Below are 23265 nucleotides of genomic sequence, written 5' to 3'. Positions count from 1 at the left end.
TAGTAACAAACAACTGAAGACGTTTTATATTGCTTAACACAAAAAAAAAAAAAAAGCATTTTTGTGTAAACCGTCCCACTGTCTCTGTCGATCCAGGATGTGGACGTTAACGGTAAAGAATGTTGATTCGGGTGGACTTTTCATGTTCATTGTTTTTATACTGCTACTATCTTTACTTTTACAATACAAGACATGATGACATTTAGGGCACATTGGACATCACTATAAAATGACAAGGGCTCCAGTCATAGGCACTGAAAGGGCTAATCTAAATTGTCCTTGCAAGTTGGGTGACGCAATGTAATTTTTATTTAAAAAAAAAAAAAAAGTCCTAATAAACTACTATTATATTTTCAAAGCTTTCTAGGTATGGTAGCCTACTACTATTATCTAGGGTTATTAGTTAAGTGTAATAGTTGAACCATTCAACACCGTGGAGTTACCAAGGTCACATACATTGGGGTATGATTTGTAGTGTTGGTACTTATTTTTAATGAGATGTTATATTTCTCTCTGTCATCTTGAACTGATTATCCAACCAGTGGGGGAAGGGGGCTTCAGAAATATAATCATACCATGTCTAGTATAGAACAAATGTATGGTCAGTTGAGGTTCCAATTGATAGTAAGTAATCACGAACAAGAAAGAAAGGTGCTTTATTTTAGGATGCACAGATTTACACAGTGTAATTACTCCTTGGGGAGATAAAGAAAAATATACTGCTGGAGAACTAAATTGTTTCAGTCCAGCTCCGCTCCATCAGGATATTGTACATATTTCTATGTGGCTGATGATGGAATAGCAGTACTTTCACCAGCTAACCATGTGCCTCAGGACCTCAGATAAACAGATGTTAAATTAATTGGGACTGGAAGGTTAAGAGCTTCGGCCTATTACCTCAGAGACCGCAGCAGACACACAAGCGTCTTCCATCTAATAAGGAGAAGATGAAAATGAAAAGGATATCCAGCCCAAGAGCATTTTCACAGCTGTGCACATCCTGCAGTTTTGTGATACACAGTGGTGGGCCTTAGGGGCAGGAAGTGAGGTTTTCTATAGAATAACGTGGGACACAGTAAAATTGTTTATTGAACTACTGCTGGAAGAATACAATAATGGCGTACAGCACTGTAGTTAACGAGCTTGTGTGTGATAATATGTACTCATCCGACAACCACCTACTCCATTTAACGATTTTTTTACATTTTATGAACATCTGCATCAATAATACTTTTTCTTAAAGCAATAGTTCCTTCACATTTATTGCACACGTACTCAGTTTTTTCCATTCAGATGTGATGGGAAACAGAGCAGAGTGTATTGTACTCTTCAACTTGAATTAGAAGCCAAGGCAACATGAGGGTTATTCACAAAATGTTTTTACGACTGAAAGGAGAGAAGTGTCTCATCATTTCTAAATGGATTCTCTCTTTACAAAAGTACAAGTAAAAAAAGCTTTGAGAGCAGCCGACCCTTTTTGGTTGTGTAGACAGGTATATACGATTTTGTATACAAGGCGTAAATTGAATTGCTCCTGTCCCTTAACCTTGCGATTCCATTGTGACAGCTTAAAGACATCCCCATGTGTTATTTTCAAAGCACTTCCACCTCTATTGTTAGACTGTATCTGAGTTACACCTGCTTCTTCTTAGTGTAACTTTATTACACCACTTGCAAGGCAGGCAGTTCACTCACTTCTGTTTAGAGCATCAAAATAGACCCCACCATCACATTCTACAATGTATATGGACCTGCACACAATATAACACAGGGATGGAAATGAGACTCCTGTTGCATAACAGTTTCACCCATTCCAGGTTTTATTACAAGTTTCATTAGCTACAGTGTATAGGTAACAAGCTCGGGGCTGCCTCATTAAACTCATAGTAAAAGCAGGAATGAATCAAGCTGCTATGCAATGGGAGTCATATTTTCATCCCTGTAACACATGGGTTACAAAATATTCTAAGTATGTTGGATAGCAGACACACTGCACCACAAGCTATATCTATTAGACTGGAAAAACAATTTGGTTAATCCAAGAAGTACCAGCACTCAAGCTTATAGCAGATGATGTCTTCACAAAGTACATGCACTCCTTTATTTCAGTCATTTTACTTCTGTTTTCTCTGAGTCAGGAAAAACAGCTGACTGCAATAAAGACATCTTATTCTGATGATTCTACATGACACACGCATCCACAATGTTTAGAATTCACATTCTAGCCTTTTATTTAATGTATTATGCCTATATTTAATGTGTTTGCATTGTTTTTTAGTGTTGTATTTAATGTGCTATGCCCTGTATTTTATTGTATTTAATGTATTATGCATTGTTCCTCACTATCTTGTAAAGCGCTTTGTGATGGTAGTCCACTATGAAAGGCGCTATATAAAATAAATATTGATAGATTGCCTTGGTGCTAATCTTATGGTATGATACTGCTATGGTGCAATATGGGTTCCTTTTAAACAGAACATGTATAGCTTCATGCATATGATCATTGTGTGTGTTTTTTTTTTTTTCTGGTAAAGCAAACAAATATTGCAAATTCAATTGTGTGATCAAGATTTACCTGAGGAATCACATTGAAATCATATGAGCAAAGTGGCACTTTTCTTTATATATTCATAGTCATTCTGATACGCAGTGTTTTCCTCCAAATGTAAAAAAATATTTTTTGTCCTGTTATTATTTTAGCTTTTAAGAAGATGTGACAATTACATAATATTAGTGCATATTAGTTCTTTGCTATGACTTGTGTTATCACAGACTTGTTAAAAGCTCTATTAAAGATAATGGCACCATCATTCAAATATTGGAGTCAATCAATATCAAAACAATATTGATTCACTACTGCTCTTTTTCACTTTTTATGTACATATAAAGCATATCTTATTCAGGTTTGTAAGATTAACATTTAGGAGCTGGACAACAGTTCACAATATTTTGTAATAATAATCTTCATTTTGTATAGCGCCTAAATGCAAGCATCTCAAAGTGCTCAACAGTTTAGAATAATAACACTAAAAACAACAAAACAAAATAAAATACAGCAACAAATGCACAAGTATATACTTAAAAATAGCACAGATTATATAATAAAACATTGCACAATAACTTGAACCTAACCATGATGAAATGCCTTTAGATAGAGATGGGTTTTTTGTTGTTTTTTAAAAGCTTCAACGGTATTAGGTGACAGTGAAAAGCTCTGTCACCCATAGAACAAAGTTTAGCCTTTGGAATCCTTAACAGACCCAAATTCGCAGAGCGAAGGTTACGAGTTGGAAGAAGGTACCTTTTAACAAATCAGAGATGTGATTTGGGACCAAGCCATTTAGAGCCTTATGAATTAGCAGTACCATTTTAAAATCAATCCTACTCTTCACCGGCAACCAATGCAGAGAGACAAAAACTGAATGTATTGTAGCCTTGGAAGCACTGGCAAGCAAAACATTACAACAATCGAGCCGGGAGGAGACAAAGGCATACCAGCATCTGCATTGGGCATGGACAAGATAGGGCACAGACAGGATATATTCTGGAGATAAAAAAGGACACCATTTGTGACATTGTGGATATGAGACTCAAAGGTTAGACTGGGGTCGAAAACCACACTCAGATCCCTAACTTCAGAACTAGATTTAACTCAACCGCCAATCACCATACTAAAACAATCAATGTTTGTTGGGGAAAGCCAAGCAGCATTACTTCTGTTTTGTTGCCATTTAGCTGTATAAAATTTTGCTCCGACTTTGTATTTTGTGATTCTGCCAGGTTTACCAAGGCTTGTAATGAAATAGACTCTACAAAGCTCTTATCTTGTCTCCACCCCCACCCCCTGCAGGCTTCAGATATGCATGGCCATTCATTTTATTAATTGGTTAGGTGACGGCTGAGTTTGCTAAATTTATAGATCTGCAGACACATCTGTAACAGTGTTTTAAACCCAAAGTAATTCAGCCAGATAAAATACATAACATAGAGCATCGAATCTTAAGTGTGCATGATGCTTTGAATTGGATTGACACTTGCAAAAGATATTTTTTTATAGATATTTACAAATTGCTTTTTCATTCGGTTATAACCCTTAAGTAAAAAATGTATGCATCCAGATCGCAATGATCAAAATGATTACTGCGGTACTGTATTTGTTTTTGAACATGCTGCTTATAATAGGTTGGGTTCTCAGAAACTCTTAAGTTATTAAGAATGTCATGGAAGTGACCACGTACTTCATGCCCACCAGTATATCTAATACCCGGACATCAAGAAAATGCTTTAGCCAGAGCTGAAAATAAATGCTCCTCAAGATAAAGGAATGGATGAACAGTACAGCAAGGATTAAAGTTCCCAGTGTAGTCAGATTTTAAATAACCCAGTCATGGTTCCCAAGATATGCATTGCAGTTATACAGACCCTCAATAAGCTCCCAAATTCAGCCCAGCTCTTTTGGAATGTCTGTCTGCAAGCAGGAGTTGCCAGTTTTTGTTCCAGTCACTTGACAAAGTATATCACAAATCCTAGTGACATATTTTGTGGCAACAATAAACTTATATGTGTATTTAACTAGATGTGTTAGTAAAGAGATGCCTTTAGCCAAGAGTGTAACCACTAAGCTGTATCTGTCTTCATACAGAGAGTGGTAAATTGAAACTTCTCAGGAAGTGATCGGTCAGCAGGTCCATTGTTCTGTGGTTTATAGGAAGCTGCTCAATGCACCACTTCAAAGCAACTGGGATCCTGTAGGCAAGCTTAGACAGAGTAGCTCTGCAGTTGGTGATTCCCTGCATTCACACAGGGCATAGTCTTGCAGATAATCATCTCAAGTTCTTCTTAAATCACCATCATTGTGATTATCACAGTCTCTGCAGACAATCACCAGGAGCTACTAAATACTGCTTCCAGCACCTTCAAGCCACCTGGGTTTCAACATTACCCCGCCCATCCTGCCTTTCACCTGGACCATCAAATCAAAAGTGTGGCAGCATCTGTAATCTGATGAACATTCATCATTGGTGGAAGACTAGCATTACTGAGAACCCTTGACCAGCAAAGCAATGCAAAGCAAGAGACAAACCAAATATGTATTCTGTGTGAAAGAGAACTTGCTCTAAACTTCTAATGATTTGTCTAATAATTGCATATATGATAATAAAGAAAACCTATTAAATTGTACTGCAAAACAAAATATGATGGCACATTACCCTACCTGAAATTGCCCCATGTGTGGTCAAAGCTGTGTGACCCAGATCGCAGAAGATTTGATATTCCTGGTTAAAAAGAAATACTGCTAAGTCTCATAAATAAATGAATAACTAAATAGACAGGCTTAGTCAAGGTTATCTTTAAAGGACATGCTTATGTGACCTTCTTAATTACACCATAGAACTATAATTATAATAATAATAATATAGATATGGATGATGTGTGTCATTTTTTAAATTGTAGATTTCTTATTGAGGTTACTACTGAAGCAGCTTTGACTGAAGCACAATGTTGTCTGACAGGAATCTGTGACAGAAGGCTCTTTGATGAATGTAATGCATGGAAACAAGAAAGATCAAGCTTCTATGCTAATCTGATACTCATTAGGGCATTTCGAAAGTTGAACTGCAAAAGTAAGTACAGTGTTATTTCAAAAATCAACACGCATAAGCCACATACTGAAAGATCTGCATGTAGACATTATAAACAGGTCTGCGAAACTCTAATGAGCACCTCAGAGGGGTCAATATGCACATCCTTGGCACTGCTCCAAAACATTTATTTAACTGGGCTACAACACTGATGAGATGCAGTTGTAAAACACATCTGAAAACACAAGGTTTAACACCGACCAACTGTCTTTCTGTGTAATCCTCAACTTGAGTCTCTTGATGAAATGACTGCCTTTTCTTTTCCCAAGGGATGGTCAATAGTGTGTGGTTTTGTTTTAAAAAAAAAATGTATTACAGCCTTTAAATTTACAACCCTCTAAATGTTTCAAGATGTAATCAATGAAAACAAAGTTTTAGTTTTCTTGGTTCTCACAACTCATATCTAGTAAGCGTAAGCATCCAGAAACATATCTGAGCAAATTCAAATAAGCCTTCTATATCTGGTATGCAAATCCAGTTCAAACATATTGAAGTATCAACAACCTTGCCAAGTCATCACCCACTCATACAATACCTGTTACATTGTCATTAATTATTATTATTATTATTATTATTATTATTATTATTATTATTATTATTATTATTATTAATATATTATTTATTATTATTATTTTTATTAATGTTAGTCCTTTAGCAGATGTTTTTTTACAAGAGACTTACAGAGATTTGGGGGTGAACAATGCATCAACAATATATGTAGGAGGGCTATATTGAAACATTATTGACCTCAGAGAAGACTGTTGTTACTGACAGGGGGCTGTAATGCCTGAAGCCGCATTGCTCGTAAATATAGTAAATATGACTTGATATACTGCAAAGCCATAAATAAAAGTTTTAACCAATAGGCAAGGATGGCAATGCCAAAGATTACCTTACACACTACTTGAGGAAAACACAGCTTTGGGGAGTAAGCTGTGTTATTTATGTAAGAATGATGATATTGATCCATTTGTGCCCTGTAGGAGTTACCTGCACAGCGTGATGAATACTGCAGACTCAGCTGTGATCTGAAACGAATACAAGCCTAGCTGGTAGTTAACTGCAAGGATGCAGGTGTATGCCTCCTGCATGTGTAGAAAGTGAGATGCACTGTCAAGAACAGTGTTTTGTTTATATCAGGATGTTTTCTGTGTATATTTCTTAAGATTTATTTGTAAAGCCAAATCGTTTTTTTATTTTTTATTTATTTATTTATTTTTTATTTTTTTTGTGTGTAGGTTATTGCCTTAAATTACACAGATTTCATAATTAGAATATTCCAGAATATCCTGAGTTGCTTATTTTATGCATGTTTCTCATCATTTCACCAATAGTTGGAGTTCATCAGTCAAATAAAAACTGGATAACAAAGAGCAAAACAGCTGCATTTTGTGTTTTAAATAACCCCACCAATTAAACAACGTAGGTACACATGGAAGTCTTTAAATAAGGGTGTTTATTCCCACTAAAGGAAAGCTTACACTAAAATGCACGCTAAACTATTGCAATCACTTTTGTAGCTTTGATGGTAAAGTTTAAAAGCTGTGTATTCGTTGAACGAGCTGCCAAAGACAATCAAAGTGTTGTAAAGTGTAAAACATTAATGTATAGAATTAGATGTACATTGCCCCAGGCATGTCAAACTTAAACATACAATATCACTGAAATGAAAACCATGTCATGCATTTGGCTTCTACTTCAAAGACTGCAATAGTTTTGGGGGGGGGGGGGGGGGGGGGGGGGGGGGGGGGGGGTGGGGGTGGGGTGGGGGGGGGGGTGGGGGGGGCGGGTTGGGGTTTTTTTTTGGGGGGGGGGGGGGTTGGGCGGGGGGGGGGGGGGGGGGGGGGGGGGGGGTTGGTTTTTTTTTTTGGGGGGGGGTTGGGGCGGGGGGCCGTGGGGGGGGGGGGGTGGGGGGGGGGGGGGTGGGTGGGGCATCATAATACGGGGGCATCAAGATCCGCAAGGTAACGTACCGACCCACAACGCTTACCTCGAATCGTTTCTTAAAATCGCGGGTGCTTTCTGATTGTGCTGCACCTTTAAGCGTCATATGCTTTAGTAATGTAAATTATGCGTGACGTCATGCGTTGTGGTGGATCCTAGCAGAGGCTCACATTTCCATTCATAGTTCTTACAAACCCACAGCACTCACTCCTTAAAGACACATGGGCGATCAAAGACCCTGAGCCAATAACAACTGCAGGATTACTACAGCCATGTATGCGGCAGTACAGCAGGACAGCAACAGTGTACTGGAGTATTCCACAGAAACGAACTTTTTATTCAGTAGCGCAACTGCGATCATAGAGGTATGAGTTGCATGTGACTCATCTAGTAATACACAAATACAGTGTACGCTCGTATTATTATTATTATTATTATTATTATTATTATTATTATTATTATTATTATTATTGCACTGGCAAAAACTACTATTTGCTATGGAAGACTACTGCTTTCAAAATGAATTTAGACATTGATGCTGCTGCAGGTCTAGGGAGTAACACATCCTCTCCACAGCTTATGCTGTACGATGGGGAGCTGGTTTCAAATATTTCCAATGGGACCTCCAGAAACCAAACCCTGCCTTCTTTGGACATCACCAGGGCGACAACTCTGGGACTTGTTTTGGGCGCCTTCATAGTTTTTGCTATCGTGGGTAACATTCTGGTTATTCTTTCTGTGGTTTGCAACAGGCAGTTAAGAACTCCTACAAACTATTTTATAATAAACTTAGCCATCGCAGACCTACTCCTTAGTACCACTGTGCTGCCCGTGTCCGCCACTCTCGAGATCGTTGACTACTGGGCGTTCGGAAGAATATTGTGCGACATCTGGGCAGCTTTGGATGTGTTGTGCTGTACAGCTTCTATAATGAGTCTTTGTGCGATTTCTATCGACAGATACATAGGTGTACGATTTTCCCTTCAGTACCCTACAATAGTGACTGAGAAACGGGCGATCTTAGCGCTCTTGGGGGTCTGGGTTTTGGCGATGGTAATATCGATTGGACCTCTGCTTGGATGGAAAGAGCCAGCTCCGCAGGATGAGAAAGTCTGCAGCATCACTGAAGAGCCGTTCTATGCGCTTTTCTCCTCTCTGGGGTCATTCTACATACCGCTGATTGTTATACTGGCCATGTATTTCAGAGTGTACATAGTAGCCAAGAGGACTACAAAGAATCTTGAAGCGGGGGTGATGAAGGAAAGGTTAGATTCTAAGGAACTCACCTTGCGAATCCACTGCAGGGGTACCCAGGAGGACTGCACAGGCGTCAGCAAGGGTAGGGGCCACCACACACGGAGCTCGCTGTCAGTGAAGCTCCTAAAGTTCTCCAGGCAAAAGAAAGCAGCGAAGACACTGGGCATCGTGGTGGGGATGTTTATTCTATGCTGGCTCCCATTCTTCTTGGCTCTGCCTATTGGTAGGTGGACTTTATTTAACTAAACATACATTTAGCACATACTGTATATGTGTAATACGCTCTTATATTAAAGCCCAGATCGGAGTTATTCCGAAGTACTTTAGAAGAGTGCCCGTTGTTTCAGTCTATCAAAATAATCGGCTGCTAATGTGCACATTTGTTGCGTTTGTTTATGACAAAAGGTTTGCATCACTATATAATTAACACATTGCGCTTCATAAAGTCGAATGAAACCGGTTGAAAAATATTACGTTAACTTTATGAATTACACACCGCTTTATAGATTTCCATTTACTTAACGAAAAACTGACAAAAAATTGTGGGGGGAAAAAAATGACATTTTGAAATCTTTTTGAGATTTTATTTTGTATTTTGTATTTTGTATTTTTTATTTTATTTTATTTTTTTTGATCACATGGTGTTAAGGAAAATATCTAAATTATGTTCGGATATTTTATTTCATTATTTATTTTTTAATTATGTCTCAATTTTAAAATTCTAGGTGATGCAAAACTTTTTGGCCATGTTTGTTTTTCTTTGCCTAATCGTGGACACCCTAATCTAGACCTAAAACGTACTTATCAGCTGTTAGTTCTTTGAACTGTAATGATGTAGGCGGGCTATAAGGTGAAATTCGGGATCACCGCATCCATATGATAAATGACTGGATAAGTAGCTCGAGGCAGCCGTTCAGATATGATTCACCCATTCGTTTTTTTTTTTTTCTTTTGGAAGTGTGTGAGCTCTTTGACATTTCTGGATTAGATTATGTTGCAGAAGCACTACATGGTATTTATGAATGCATTAACATTTATTTAGTTAAATAAAATAATAATAATAATAATAATAATAATAATAATAATAATAATAATAATAATAATAATAATAATAAAACAGCCTACATCTTATTATAATTTCGCTGATTGAATAGCACTTATAGACGTTCTTTACTATTTCATAGATTTAACTGATTTCGTTAACTAATGTGACACTTTGTGGATTAAGTTGTTTCTGCAGTACAACTCTAATATTTTTTGATGCATAGTACTGCACTAGAAATACATTTTTAAATATGCTGTTTAAAATGGTTAAAGTTATTTAATTATCAATATTTTATGCATTCACCATAATTAACTTTGATAATAATAAAATAATAATAATATAGAATCAGTAGTAAAATATATATATATATAACATTTTATATATATATATATATATATATATATATATATATTATATATAATATTATTATATATATAGAATATATATATAATAACCATTTCCGTTTCACTCTTTAAATTCACATTTAGTTTCATATTGCATGTCCTTTAAAACTATATACACTTTACACACACACACACACACACACACACACACACACACACACACACACACACACACACACACATTCACACATTCCCAGCTACGTATTTGAATAAAATGGTGGTCTGCAATCCTTGAGAGACATTTAGACCAATAGGATACTATTCTAATCTAATTGCACTAGCACTCTTACAGAGCATCAAACGATGGCCCCTACAATGTCACTGGAACAACTTTTAAAGTAGGGGTGCTGAAAGCCATTGAACAAAACTGTAACCCCTATATATGATGAAAGCCATGCAAAGCCAAGGGGGTGCCACCACACCCTCAGCACCCCTAGTTCCAGTGCCCTTGGGCCCCTACCCTCAGTATGCAGTACCCGCTGACTCTTACAACTATACAGACTCTTTCTCGATCTAGCCTGCCTTACATATGTTTATATAGTGAAAGACAAGTAGGCAACTAGTGCTTTGGAGTAGTTCCTGGATTCAAATCAAAGCACCTTAACACAGAATATATTCAAATATGAATTAAGCCTCCTATTTGAGTAATTGCAATAAGGACCACCCAGAATGATTGGGTACATAGTGCAGAAATAAAAGGACAGTCAAAAGTAGCAGTAATTATAATAATAATAATAATAATAATAATAATAATAATAATAATAATAGGAAGCTACTTATAAAAAAAAAAAAATGTTTGCAGCTAAATGCATGTGAAGTCCATTAATAATTATGTTACAATACTCCATTTGAATGTTTATTAATGTTGATGTGTTATTCTTGTGTTAGTGTTGATTTCACCTGAAAAGTGACTTCTAAGTAGGTCAGTTGCTAAATAAGGGGGTTTAACCTTTGCAGGTGTAACTTATATAGCAGCCTGCTATGAGGATGGGTTATCACAGTTATCCTGACTAATGTATTCATGTTGTTGTTAGGAATGATGAATTACCACATAGAACTAATGTGATGTGTTTTATAAGCACTGGGGGCTGCAGGGTGAGTTACTGGTTACACTAGTGTACCAGATGTACTCAGAGAGAAGACATGTTTGAGAGACTGTTTGAGGCCACAGGCCAAAAGATGATACAGAAAGAAAAAAACAAGAGTATGTACTTGTTAAGATTGTCATATTTCAGACTATGAATTTGATGATCAGCTTGTTTGTTATATATATATATATATATATATATATATATATATATATATATATATATATATATATATATATATATATATACACACATACTAAAATAGATACATGCAAACAAAAAGTAGAAATATGTAAGTGCTGTTGGGGAGAGGGGAATATGTTTTGACTCCAGTAAAAACCCAACTGTATAAAGAAGTTAAAGATTCTATATAGTTCCAAATGGACTTAGAAAAAATATCGGTGAACAAAAGTCATGATAATCTATGTAAAAGTTACTTTTGGGTTGACTTTTTCAAGATTTTCAAAACATGTGAAAAAAATGTTTTCCATGTGAGGATGAATTTAGGAATGTAATTTGAACCTAAGCGTGACATTTTAAATCAAATTTCCAAGATATCTAATAAAACGCAATGGGCTCTGCTTGCAAAACTCCCTTCTCCAAATGGTCATTCACACAACTTCACCGGTTGAAGTTAAGAATCAGAAATGCCAGAAATGCTGTCTTAAATTGGATAAACATCACACAAATTGAAATATTGCTTTAAAATTGAGCCCATAAGCCCGTACATAGTTAGCTGTAGATCATTTTGATTACTTGTTAAATCTAGAGATTCAGTGCTCCTTGAAGGGCTGTATAGGAATTAATGACCCACAAACACGCAGGGTATTTGGACGTGAGACAGTTTCCAAGCACTCAGAGTCTCTCACTGGATAGCAGCCATTTTCTCATCAGGAATAAGGGAACAAAATGTGTTGATGTTGCTTGTAGAGACACATGAGAATGGGTCTGGACAATGTATAATCCTGTACGACACACCACACCACGACAAAAAAAATTAAACATGTATTTTTGATACGAGCCGTTCACACTGCCTGTGATGCGATGGGTAACACTGAAGCAACACTGAAACAACACTGAAGCAACACTGAAGCAACACTGAAGCAGCACAGCAATGCAAAAAATCTTACTATCAAACCAGTATCAAAATACCTAGAGCTGCACAATAAAGGACACAAAAATCATAAAGTCACTGTAATGAGGGAGAACATCTGGTAGTCCATTTTCCAGGGGACTGGATATAGCTGGTGTGTATGATTCATTTAGCTTTACTGAAATAAGTATTCTGAAAAGCTATTACGTGTTCTATATTTTTATTAAGTGTGTAGCAGTGATTTTTTTTCCAGCTGATGATACAATCCTGCCACCACTGCTGTGAAAGGCAGTGTCGCAGCGAAGGTACCATTTTATCGCAGGACAAATCGAGACCTTATCCCTCTCATGTTTGAAATATATAAAAATATTTTTTTTCTTTTTTTTTTTTTTTTTTTTTTTTTACATTGCTTTATATGGGGGAGAAAATTGCATCCACATGTGAGGTTATTATGCATGTCCATATATAAAGACTACAAGAGTTTTTGTATTGTTCCCCATGGAGGTCGCCATGCACGAAAGGGTCAAAGTCAAAATCAAGTAAATAATAAAAAAAAGACTTAGCAAAGACATGTTTAACTAAAAAATAGCTGCAGTCATGATTTCAGCCAAGCAAGTTATCAGCCTGCTCACTCTGTTGTATACAATGTTTAATTTTGGCCCTGCCTGTCCTCTTTGCACATGTGTAAAAACACTCATTTATAAACTATTTACTGATTTTGCCCTTTAGTCCCACCAGAAAAAAAAAAAAAAAAAACAAGTTCATATTTATTTATTTTTTTTTACCTCTTATTGTATAGTATTTTGGAAACTATTTTACATGTGAATTTCCCTTATTGTTCTGTTTGTTTAGAAATTACTGTGGCACTGCAGTAAACGTGCACATTTTAATGGCTTTCAGATAAGCACTCGGACAGAGGCCTGTCTTCAACGAATGTATCATCCAAGCTGAAGCCAGCTGTTACAGAGTAAATATGTATGCCTTAAGTCGATTCAACGTCATCTCAATTACATGATCTCAGTTAAAAATAAGGTAAAAAGATTGAAACAGTAAAATATGAAATGGTACGGTACATCCTACCGAAAGCCTTCTGTTTATCTTGCGTTGATTGATTTTGACATTGTTTCACCCAGTCTGCTTGCGTGGAACATCTTCTCATTCATTTCCTACACTCCAGCTGAATGAAATTACAAATGTGCCTCTTCTTATTGGGGGTGGGGTAGTGGGGATTTCAGATATTTTTTTTTCTCTGTTAATGGGCTCGATACAATCAGATTTGCTGCTCTTGGAGTCCAGACCTGTAAAGATAATAGCAGAGATGTTACTTAATTCAAATGACAAAGTAAGTACTAACAAATGCACAGAGAAGTCTTTCAAGTTTGTTTCTAGTTTCGAATCGCACTGCATTCTATTTAAGCGATAGAGCCCGTCCATGCGGGCTCTAACGTGTGGTAGATGACCGCGACTGGAGTTATGTGTCCCGAGCTGTAGGCAAGGGAGCTAACGCAAGACAAGGTCATCTACCACACGGTAGAGCACGCATCGAGAGGGCTCTACTGCTACTAGAAAACTATTTATTTAGTGAGGTGTTGTTTCGATCCAGCTGATGACAGAATTGTGGACCAATCGTGTCTTGTTGATTTCATCCCCAGAAGCTGTGAATTGAGCCTTCATTACGATGTCCTGTCACAGATATGATTTCGCTTGTCTCAAGACCAGCGTCAGAAAGTATGTTTACTTAGCTTTTTATGTTATCAGATTAGTTGTAGATTAGAATGTCTTTAAGCGCGGATTGATTTAAAATTTAATTCATAGTTAAGCTCTTCAACGTTCCAGCGGGCATCTGTGCAAAATAGAAGCCTGCTAGCTCTGGAAGATAATTGGCAGTTCGCACACAATCGTTTTCTAATTTCACTAAATAGTACCTTATTAAATCTATCCCTCGTGTTTGGTCCTTTGCATAAATTTTTTCATTCAAACTACAGTTTACACTAGCTGTAGCGCTGATCCATTAAATTTGAAATGGGTACAGGTTTTCAGTTCGCTGCAATGCCAGGTCAAGAAACCAAGACACTTCAGCAAAAGAGCCAGAGCTCCTTTAAATCTAAACTGTGTTTGGAAGAAGAGTTACGTTCTCACCAAGTGCTCTGATTTGGAAAGGAACGAGTGTTACCTCAGGATAGGACAGGGCCACAGCTTTAACCGGTAATAAACTCCGTAGCAACAATCAGTATCACCGTGTCTGCCGTCTAAAATGTTTATAGGAGGTCTTTGTATTTTTAAACACTTTAAGTGAATAGACTTTTATGCAATATCAAGACAGGTACTGTCACCCAAAACTAACAGCATTTCACCCAAAGCTGACAGTGTTTTTAACTTTAGGTCATGCTTTATTTTTAGACAGTTAATAAACCGTTTTAGTTTATTAACTGTAACAAGCTTATTCCATGTTAACAATGTTGTGTTCATGTTTATATAGTAAACTATTTATAACTAATAATAAAAGCATGTTTAATTACATAAAACCTGATCTCATTTGTTAGACATTTACACAGTGATAAAGGGACACAGCAGATAAGACGTTATAGAAACAATTACCACGCACTGTATGCATTACAAGCAGCTAGATAATAGTGCGCCATTTGACCGATACACGCTTTAATCCAGCTGCTTTCCATTTACTGAAGATAAATGATTATTGAAATCTGGCTAACAGTCATGGCCCTATATTCAGTGTAGAAGTCCAGACGTGCTTAGCTTTTCGTTAGCCACATAAGGTTAAGCCAGAATGAGTTTCTCAAGAAGAGACTGGGCCAGCTCTCTTTAGTCTGACCTTGGTTTGAAATGTTTTCCTCTGTTTATGGCACTGTCGCTACAGTAAGCTGGAAGAGACACACTTATGGCATATTTTTGTGATGTTACCATGTAATTACTTAGATACAATAGGTGCCAGAGATAGAAAGTGTCACTGAGTTATACAGACACTAATATTGTGGGTGATAAATCCTATTGCTTGATGCCCACATAGTTCTATTAAACTATTAAACAAAAAGAGCCTCATGACTTATATATTTTATACAGCAACAGACCCATTATCTAAAATGCAAACTCCTTGCCTTGCTTTAACCACCATTCTAAGACACACATCATTATTTGATTAATCTGCTTGAAAACAGGGCATGTGGAGCCCAATATAAATGATCCTAACTCACGTTCATCCTAAATCTGACGGCAGTTCCATTGACCCACAAGTTGGCCTGTATAGTCAATGCATGGCAAATATGATATGAGCCATTATTTTCTAGTGTTCTTTTGCATTCAAATCAAAGAGAATGTAAGTTTTGCATTTACAGCATACCAAGGTGACACTGTACATTAAGGGGCAGGTGGAAGTATAGGCGCAGTGCAAATAATTGCAGATTCAAATTGCATTGCGGCCTGGCCATTATTTTGCACTGCACCCTATGTAAGCTTAAGAGCAATGCAAATTACTCAACATGCATAAAGGTCTCAATGAGTGCATCAGTCTATTTAGCGACCGCACTTGCAGCCCAGAGGTGACAGAGTTAGCAGTATATAGAGTGGTAGGCGCTGTGTGACAGTTGTGGCGCACGAAAATGCAAAACAAAATAAAAATGCCAGAGGAAGGGCAGCAAAGGAAGGGCAGAAAAGTTTTCTGAGAAGGAGCTGAGAGTCCTTATGGCTGAGGTCACTCAGCATGAAACAGAGTTGTTTGGAAAAGCCTCAGCCTAATGCTATGCTAGTATCCTTAGGAAATTATAAGTATTGGCCTTCCCTTTTCAGCATGACATCCAGAAATCTGCCTAGCACTCTGGAAAAGGTGGATTGGGCAATCTCTCTAAGCATTCCAACTGTGGTCTGAAAGGCATCAGAGGCGAAGTAGTGCCGACAACACAGCACTTTCACTGAGGTCTAGAATGACCTGCAGAGTGAGATAATAAAGCTTTAGCTCCGCATTCTCCGGCATCCCAAACAAAGTGACCCTGGGATTGAATATGCAGGGTCTTCTTCATCTTGCCCTTCTCCTCCAAACATGTTCCTGTCTCTCCTCAACAAGAGCCAAGCTTCGCTGCATCGGGAAGTGTACCACAGCAGCCATCCTGAAGCAATGACAGGTCTCTGATCGTTTTGACCTACACCCAGCCAACTTTCTACCACAATGTGATGTTCCCACGGCAGCTATTGGAAGCCAGCTGCCAGCCATGCAAACAGCATAATTTTACTAACGTCCCTTTGACTGTGAGTGCAGGTATTTTGTGCAGAGTAGAATTGTTATTTACATTTAGTTGCTGCTTCAGAGACCTGGACCTGTGGTCCCCAAGGGCTGCACTTGGCTATAAGATGGTTAATGGACCGATCAATTAAAGTTTTAGCAGAGAAAGGGAGTTTGCATGCTATTAATTCAATGAATGTGCTTTTGTAATCTCTTATATCAATGAACCATGCACTGATTTGACAAGTAGGTTTTGATAGTTTATTAGGCAGTTATGCCAACAGAATAATAACCATTTTAAAACAGTCACACTAAGAATAGAAACTCTCTAAATAATATTACCACAATCTTCATAGTGCCAATGACTGTTCGTTATTTGGGTTACATCACATGTATAATAATGCACTCCTCTTGTGAAACGCACACTTTCTGTACAGTATAACACACAATTGTGGTACAACAAGCAGAGCCTGTGTATAAGGTACAGATATTATCTTTAGTGTTCAGTTATCAAGCAATGCCAGATCACACCCTTTGGGTGAATGGCTACTGCCGCCACATGGGTGTGATGTTGTGTTTGTTTTGTGACTTCATGCAGCTGGTTCTCATAATCCCAAGAATTCACAAGGTACATGAAGTGTGTATAGTGGGGAGAGGATTTCATAAATCCATCACCACAGCACAAGGCATGATAATCCCTCCTGGTGTCATGCAAGTAAAAGTAAAATTCAAGATTTAATATCCTGTCAAATGCTTCTCGTTTGTGAGAATATTTATAGGCAAAGTTTTTTTTTTTTTTTTTTTTATTGTCTCTGGGTTGATGACTCTGGCTGCAGTACAGTCTTGCAGTCTTCGGAATGCTTACCCTTTTGACCTGGAGATCCTAAACAGGATGCCGTGATAGTTTATTTATTTTTAGGCAGTGTAAATTTGTTAGAGGAAGGACGTAGGCCACTGTGGCTATTTTAGACAGTGCTGAATGTTTCTTTTAGGCTGTTAGCCTTGTACACAAATGCGGCATACAGTAGCTCAGAATAAAAGCAGAGTTTTTTGTTTTAAAACTAAATTATATCGAGGGGAAGAGATATTTATTTTCTGCCTTCTCCTTCTGCTTGTTGCCTGGCTAAGCCTGCTTTGGCAAGCAATAGCTAATGAAAGACTTGTTATCTTTGCATGATTAATGTTGCTAAAAGGCTGTCTGGCATGTGGTTGGTGCTGTAGACACACACAGAGGTTATACACTCACACAATTCATTATCACCGTCACCGTGTTCTCGGTTCACTCCCACTGTCAGTGCACGGCTGAGGTCCGTTTCAATTGCTGTAGCCACAGTAGAAGAATAACAGCGGTTCACAGAGAACAGGGAGATTAACTGAAGGGGCGATTTTAAATGTAATACTGTGGGAACTAACATATTATATTTTACTTAGTACCTGCAATACAGGGTCAGAAGATAGCGTCGCGTTGGCTCTGGTGCTCCTGTGGGTTAGGGAGGCAAAAACCGTCAGGGACTGTTTCTCCTCATCAGGCTACAGTGAACCCTGCTGGTCAGGTGACCAGTGAGCTCAGTGCGGACACCTGCAGGGCTACCCTTTGTCCTTCAGAGGTCGGAAGCTCGCTGACAACCACTCTCAAATTCCTGGATGTAAAAGAGGAAGCTGGCTCGCTCGTGGGATCAGAGGATGCCCACTGAACTTCACTTCTTCTGAGCTGTGTGGGGAATTACTGCGGCGAGGGGGACATTCCAAAATAAAAAAAATAAAAAAATTTTAATAATTAAAATAATTTAAATTTATTTAAAAATAAATACACAAATAAGTAATGTAATACAACAGTTCATAAGCAGTCACACACATTTTTGCTTCTCATTTTTGTACACTTCCTTTTTTAATTGTTACAGTTATGTTTTTGGTTCTCCGCAAAAGTATCATTCTTTTTTTTTCAATGAAAATTGACTCATTTCATGTTTTGTTTTTTTATTATTATTTTGTTGTTCTTTTGTTGTCAATGGATACTAAACACTACTTGAAAAATCAACGGTTTGGTAGACAGTATGTATGTTAGTCATGCAGATGTTAGCCACCTTTTAAAATTCAATACAAATCTAGTCACAAATTTCTTAACCTTACAAAAGTTTACCACAGTATAACTTTTATAAGGGTAATATGTGATATATTTGAATATTTTTGTCAGACAGAGAAGTTATCAGGCACATGCTTACACTCATATTAATTGCCTGAATATGCTGTTAAAATGTATATGATCACTCCCAGTGCATTCTATTAGGTGGGGGAGGTACAGTAATGTTTTTGCATGAAGGTTATAAAGAGTATTGAGTTTTTAATGCAAGTTACAAAATAAAAAAGCAATGACATGTACTCATTTTCCTCTTGTGCTTTTTATTATTACACAAATGATTATTTATCACTGATCAAAACAGCACACTAAAAATGCATTTATTTGGTCGTGCTTGAGCTGACTAGGATCCAGCTTGCTTGACCTGGGGGGTTAAACTCTGGCATACTGATTCAAATGAAAAACCAATGTGGAACCTACCAGATGCCTTGTAAGGTATGGTAAAAGACTCAAGCAGAGAATTTAAAAGCAACCACCATGTCGAATCAATCACAGATACCCGTAGAGGTCACCCTCAGGAGGGGTCAGCATGGGCTCTTATCCTCTTTGTCTTAGAACAGTGGTCATCTGGTTAAGCGAAGAGGTCACTGGGATAGGGTCTGTATTCAGAGCCATGTCACCATACTAGCTGCATCTTTAGTGCGTGGCTTATTTGTTTTATTTATTAAGGTATTAACTTCAGGATCAAGTTCTAATTAAGGAGGTCCATGCCTGAATTAAGTAAAGCCTATTATCCATGTTGGAAACCCTAGGATCAAAGTAAAGTTCAAATGTTATGAGAGAAACAATCTAAAAAGACACAGCTTAATAGATCTACATTTATACTGTTTTATTCGTCTCTTAAAATTGAAAAAAAAAGGTTCAGGATTCATTTTCCAGTGGTATAATGTAAAGAAACAGCTTATACTATGACCAAGCTCCATAAATCCTGTACCTGCACTGTTTGGGAGCTTCATATATGCTGTTTCTGTTATGACATGCAACACTACCATGGAGCCAGCATTATCAATCACTGTGTGTGTCTCTACTACAAAAGCTGATTGCAACAGCTATACAACAGCAATCAAAAGTTTAATAAGCCAGACTCTTAAACCCTATTAACAGTTACGTATATATGAGATGGAAATTAAGCTGTAAATCATTGGACTACAGTGTTTGGTACAAGTTCAAATCAGTTCTTGTGAAGCATGTAATATCTGACTAATTATTAGTAATATCTTCCAATGTAATATTTAACATGTAGCCATCATGCTAACAGGATTTTGGATAAGCTAGCTAATGGTAGCACCGGTAAGCTGGCATTGCCCACTGCATTTTAGATATGAAAGGTTTTAACAGGAAATGCACTCAGTTTTGCTCATGAAAAAGTCCAGCAGCAGTAGAACATTCTTTTCAGAGTGGGGAGAGAGGGAAGGAGGGGAGAAACATAAAAATATTCAAATGTAATAACAAAGGAATGTTGACATACAGTACAATGGTTTTATATTTTGAATGAATTACAAACCTTGCAAAAAATGTATAGACATTCTCAAATTTGTTGGTACCCTTACAGCGCATTGAAATAATGCTTCATTCCTCCTGAAAAGTGATGAAATTAAAAGCTATTTTATCATGTATACTTGCATGCCTTTGGTATGTCATAGAATAATGCAAAGCAGCTGTGAAAAGAGATTAATTATTGCTTATTCTACAAAGATATTCAAAAATGGCCTGGACACATTTGTTGGTACCCCTTAGAAAAGATAATAAATAATTGGATTATAGTGAAACTTCAAACGAATTAGTTTCTTTAATTAGTATCACACATGTCTCCAATCTTGTAATCAGTCATTCAGCCTATTTAAATGGAGAAAAGTAGTCACTGTGCTGTTTGGTATCATTGTGTGCACCACACTGAACATGGACCAGAGAAAGCAAAAGAGAGAAAGAAAATAATAGACAAGCATGGTAAAGGTAAAGGCTACAAGACCATCTCCAAGCACCTTGATGTGCTTGTGACAACAGTTGCAAATATTATTAAGAAGTTTAAGGTCCATAGAACTGTAGGCAACCTCCCTGGGTGCGGCAGCAAGACCCCAGATTGAACAGAAGGATAGTGCAAATGGTAGAAAAAGTATCAAGCATAACTGCCAAAGAGATACAAGCTGAACTCCAAGGTGAAGGTACGTCAGTTTCTGATCGCACCATCCGTTGCTTTTTGAACGAAAGTGGGCTCCATGAAAGAAAAACATAAAAAAGGCAGACTGGAATTTATTAAAATGCATATTGACAAGCCACAATCCTTCTGGGAGAATGTCCTTTGGACAGATGAGTCAAAACTGAGACAACTGGAGCAGTTTGCTCAGGAAGAGTGGGCCAAACTACCTGTTAACAAGTGCAGAAGTCTCATTGAGAGCTACAGAAAACGTTTGATTGCAGTGATTGCCTCTAAGGGTTGTGCAACAAAATATTAGGTTAGAGGTCCCATCATTTTTGTCCTTGTCATTTTCATTTGTTTTATTATGTTGAATAAAAAATCAAAAGCAAAGTCTGATTTCCATTAAATATGGAATAAACAATGGTGGATGCCAATTTTGTCAGTTTCAAGTTATTTCAGAGAATTGTGCATTCTTCGTTTTTTGTAGAGGGGTGCCAACAAATTTGAGCAGGTCTCTATTAATTAATCTATTTTTGGCCTAAATCTTGTATTCTGAGATTTGTTATGGTGTTGTACCCAAGATTCTTGCTGCAGTGTGGAATGTGCTGCCACCTACTGGCTATTTGTACGAGGGCATGCTCTCATTCTGTGGAGATCTTCGTGGTAAAAAAAGTAGTCTAGAAATACCGGATTGCTAAATTATGCAGGAATACATTGTCATTAGGAAACCAAACTCATTTTATAGTATGGGTTGTACAAAACGCAATCTTATTAGTTTTCTGAATTAATTTGGGGTACGCTAAACTCAACATGCACTCTTTATAGTTCAGTAAGCAATGAGGTTCAATACATTTTGGTCTCTTCTTTAAAGTGTAATGCTGGTTCAAGCCCATATGTATGTGCACCATTACTACTGATATGAACTGCCATTTGTTATTTATCTGCATCTTTTACTTCACAGGTTCGTTCTTCACAGAGCTGAGGCCACCAGATACAGTTTTCAAAGTGATTTTCTGGCTAGGATATTTCAACAGCTGCCTGAACCCCATCATCTACCCCTGCTCCAGCAAGGAGTTCAAGAGAGCCTTCCTCCGAATCCTCAAGTGCCAGTGTCGGCGCAGGAGTCGCTCTGGCTGGGAGGCCTACAGCTACAGGAACTGGAAGATCAACATGTCTGACAACTCCAGAAAAAACTCCATGGAGGACAGCTCCATGTTTCTAAATGGCAGTCAGAGAACCCTGTCTTCGGCTAACCCCAGCCCGAGTTACCTGAACAAAGGTGGGCCACAGATCCTCGAGCTGGGCACCTTCCAGGACTGGCGGGCGTTCTCCTCGTTTCCCCACAGCCCTTCAGACAAGCACCATCAAAGAGTGGAGTGCTACTCCTTTAGGATAGTCAATGAGCACAATGGGAATGCTAGTTTTGTGAGGTCGAGCAAGGCTACAGTGAGCCTGCCAGCGATTGCAGACAGCTGTGAAATAAGCTCCACTAGACTACATGGGAATGCAGATTTGAAAGGCACTGACACATCAGAAACCATTATGTGATGGAAAAGGGACCAATAAATTTAAATATTTCATTGCTTTTTGCTCTGTGATGACCTGGTTATGGAAGGCACTTTATAATTATTGTTATTGTCATATGTACACAGGGAATGTAGGGAGGAAATCATAAATGTGTCTTAATGTTTTCTAAATTGTCTTTAAAAAAAAGCAGTTTCCCTGTAATCAGTCTAAACAAGGAAACCTCCCCTGCCTACAGTACCCAATTACACTATGTCTTTTCTTTTTTCTTTACTACCTCAAACTGTGTTATTAAGAACCCAGAGACTTTAAGTCTTTTTTTTTTCTATAGCTCTGATCTCAAGATCTTGGGCAAATCATCTGAGTCAACATATGTTACCGAGGTTGGCGATATGCATTGAACACTCTGTTAGGCTGAATGGCAACTTCCTACACTAGAACAAAGCCCAGTCCAGGCACCCAACATCCCTTTTGTTTGCCTGAGTGTGCCCCATAGGTCCAGTAGATTATCTAGAGAGCTGCCACACATGCAAACACCCCATGGTATGGACTAGGGTGTGCAGAAACTTGTATTCCTGCTTGTAATTGCTTTAGAAAGTATTTATCAGCAGAAATCCATTTATTCACATGTCGAGTTCAAAACAAGGAAAGCTGTCCTTCCCTCATGTTTACAATTGACAGAGTTTCTGCATATAGGAACACCTCCTAAGAGAACACTTCACCTAAGGGAACTCCCTTGTGGTGAAACAGATTTTTCTCA

At 37.8% G+C, this 23265-nt stretch overlaps 1 protein-coding gene and 1 long non-coding RNA gene across 2 annotated transcripts in view; one reads left to right on the top strand and one right to left on the bottom strand.

Moving 5' to 3' along the window:
• Positions 1 to 8960, bottom strand: part of LOC121296832 — a 14162-nt gene extending 5202 nt beyond the window's left edge. Inside the window, exon 1 of the long non-coding RNA XR_005947100.1 lies at positions 8873 to 8960. This is a non-coding gene — a long non-coding RNA (uncharacterized LOC121296832). The remainder of the gene's footprint in view (positions 1 to 8872) is intronic.
• LOC121296831 (alpha-1A adrenergic receptor-like) lies at positions 7573 to 23265 on the top strand. The gene is made up of 2 exons (XM_041222667.1): positions 7573 to 9066; positions 21943 to 23265. Exons 1-2 carry the CDS (start codon positions 8106 to 8108, stop codon positions 22527 to 22529), a joined length of 1548 nt encoding a protein of 515 aa, XP_041078601.1. The 5' UTR covers positions 7573 to 8105; the 3' UTR covers positions 22530 to 23265.

Source organism: Polyodon spathula, chromosome 22, assembly GCF_017654505.1.
Source record: "Polyodon spathula isolate WHYD16114869_AA chromosome 22, ASM1765450v1, whole genome shotgun sequence".
Taxonomy (NCBI): Eukaryota; Metazoa; Chordata; class Actinopteri; order Acipenseriformes; family Polyodontidae; genus Polyodon; species Polyodon spathula.
Note: the sequence above shows the minus strand (reverse complement) of the source record. Positions and strands in the feature narration are given on the sequence as shown.

Excerpts from the sequence above, each read along its gene's own strand:
- LOC121296831 (XM_041222667.1), top strand. The coding sequence starts at position 8,106 with ATGAATTTAGACATTGATGCTGCTGCAGGTCTAGGGAGTAACACATCC. Across the intron at positions 9,067-21,942 it reads CTTCTTGGCTCTGCCTATTG|GTTCGTTCTTCACAGAGCTG; the intron begins GTAGGTGGACTT and ends TTTACTTCACAG.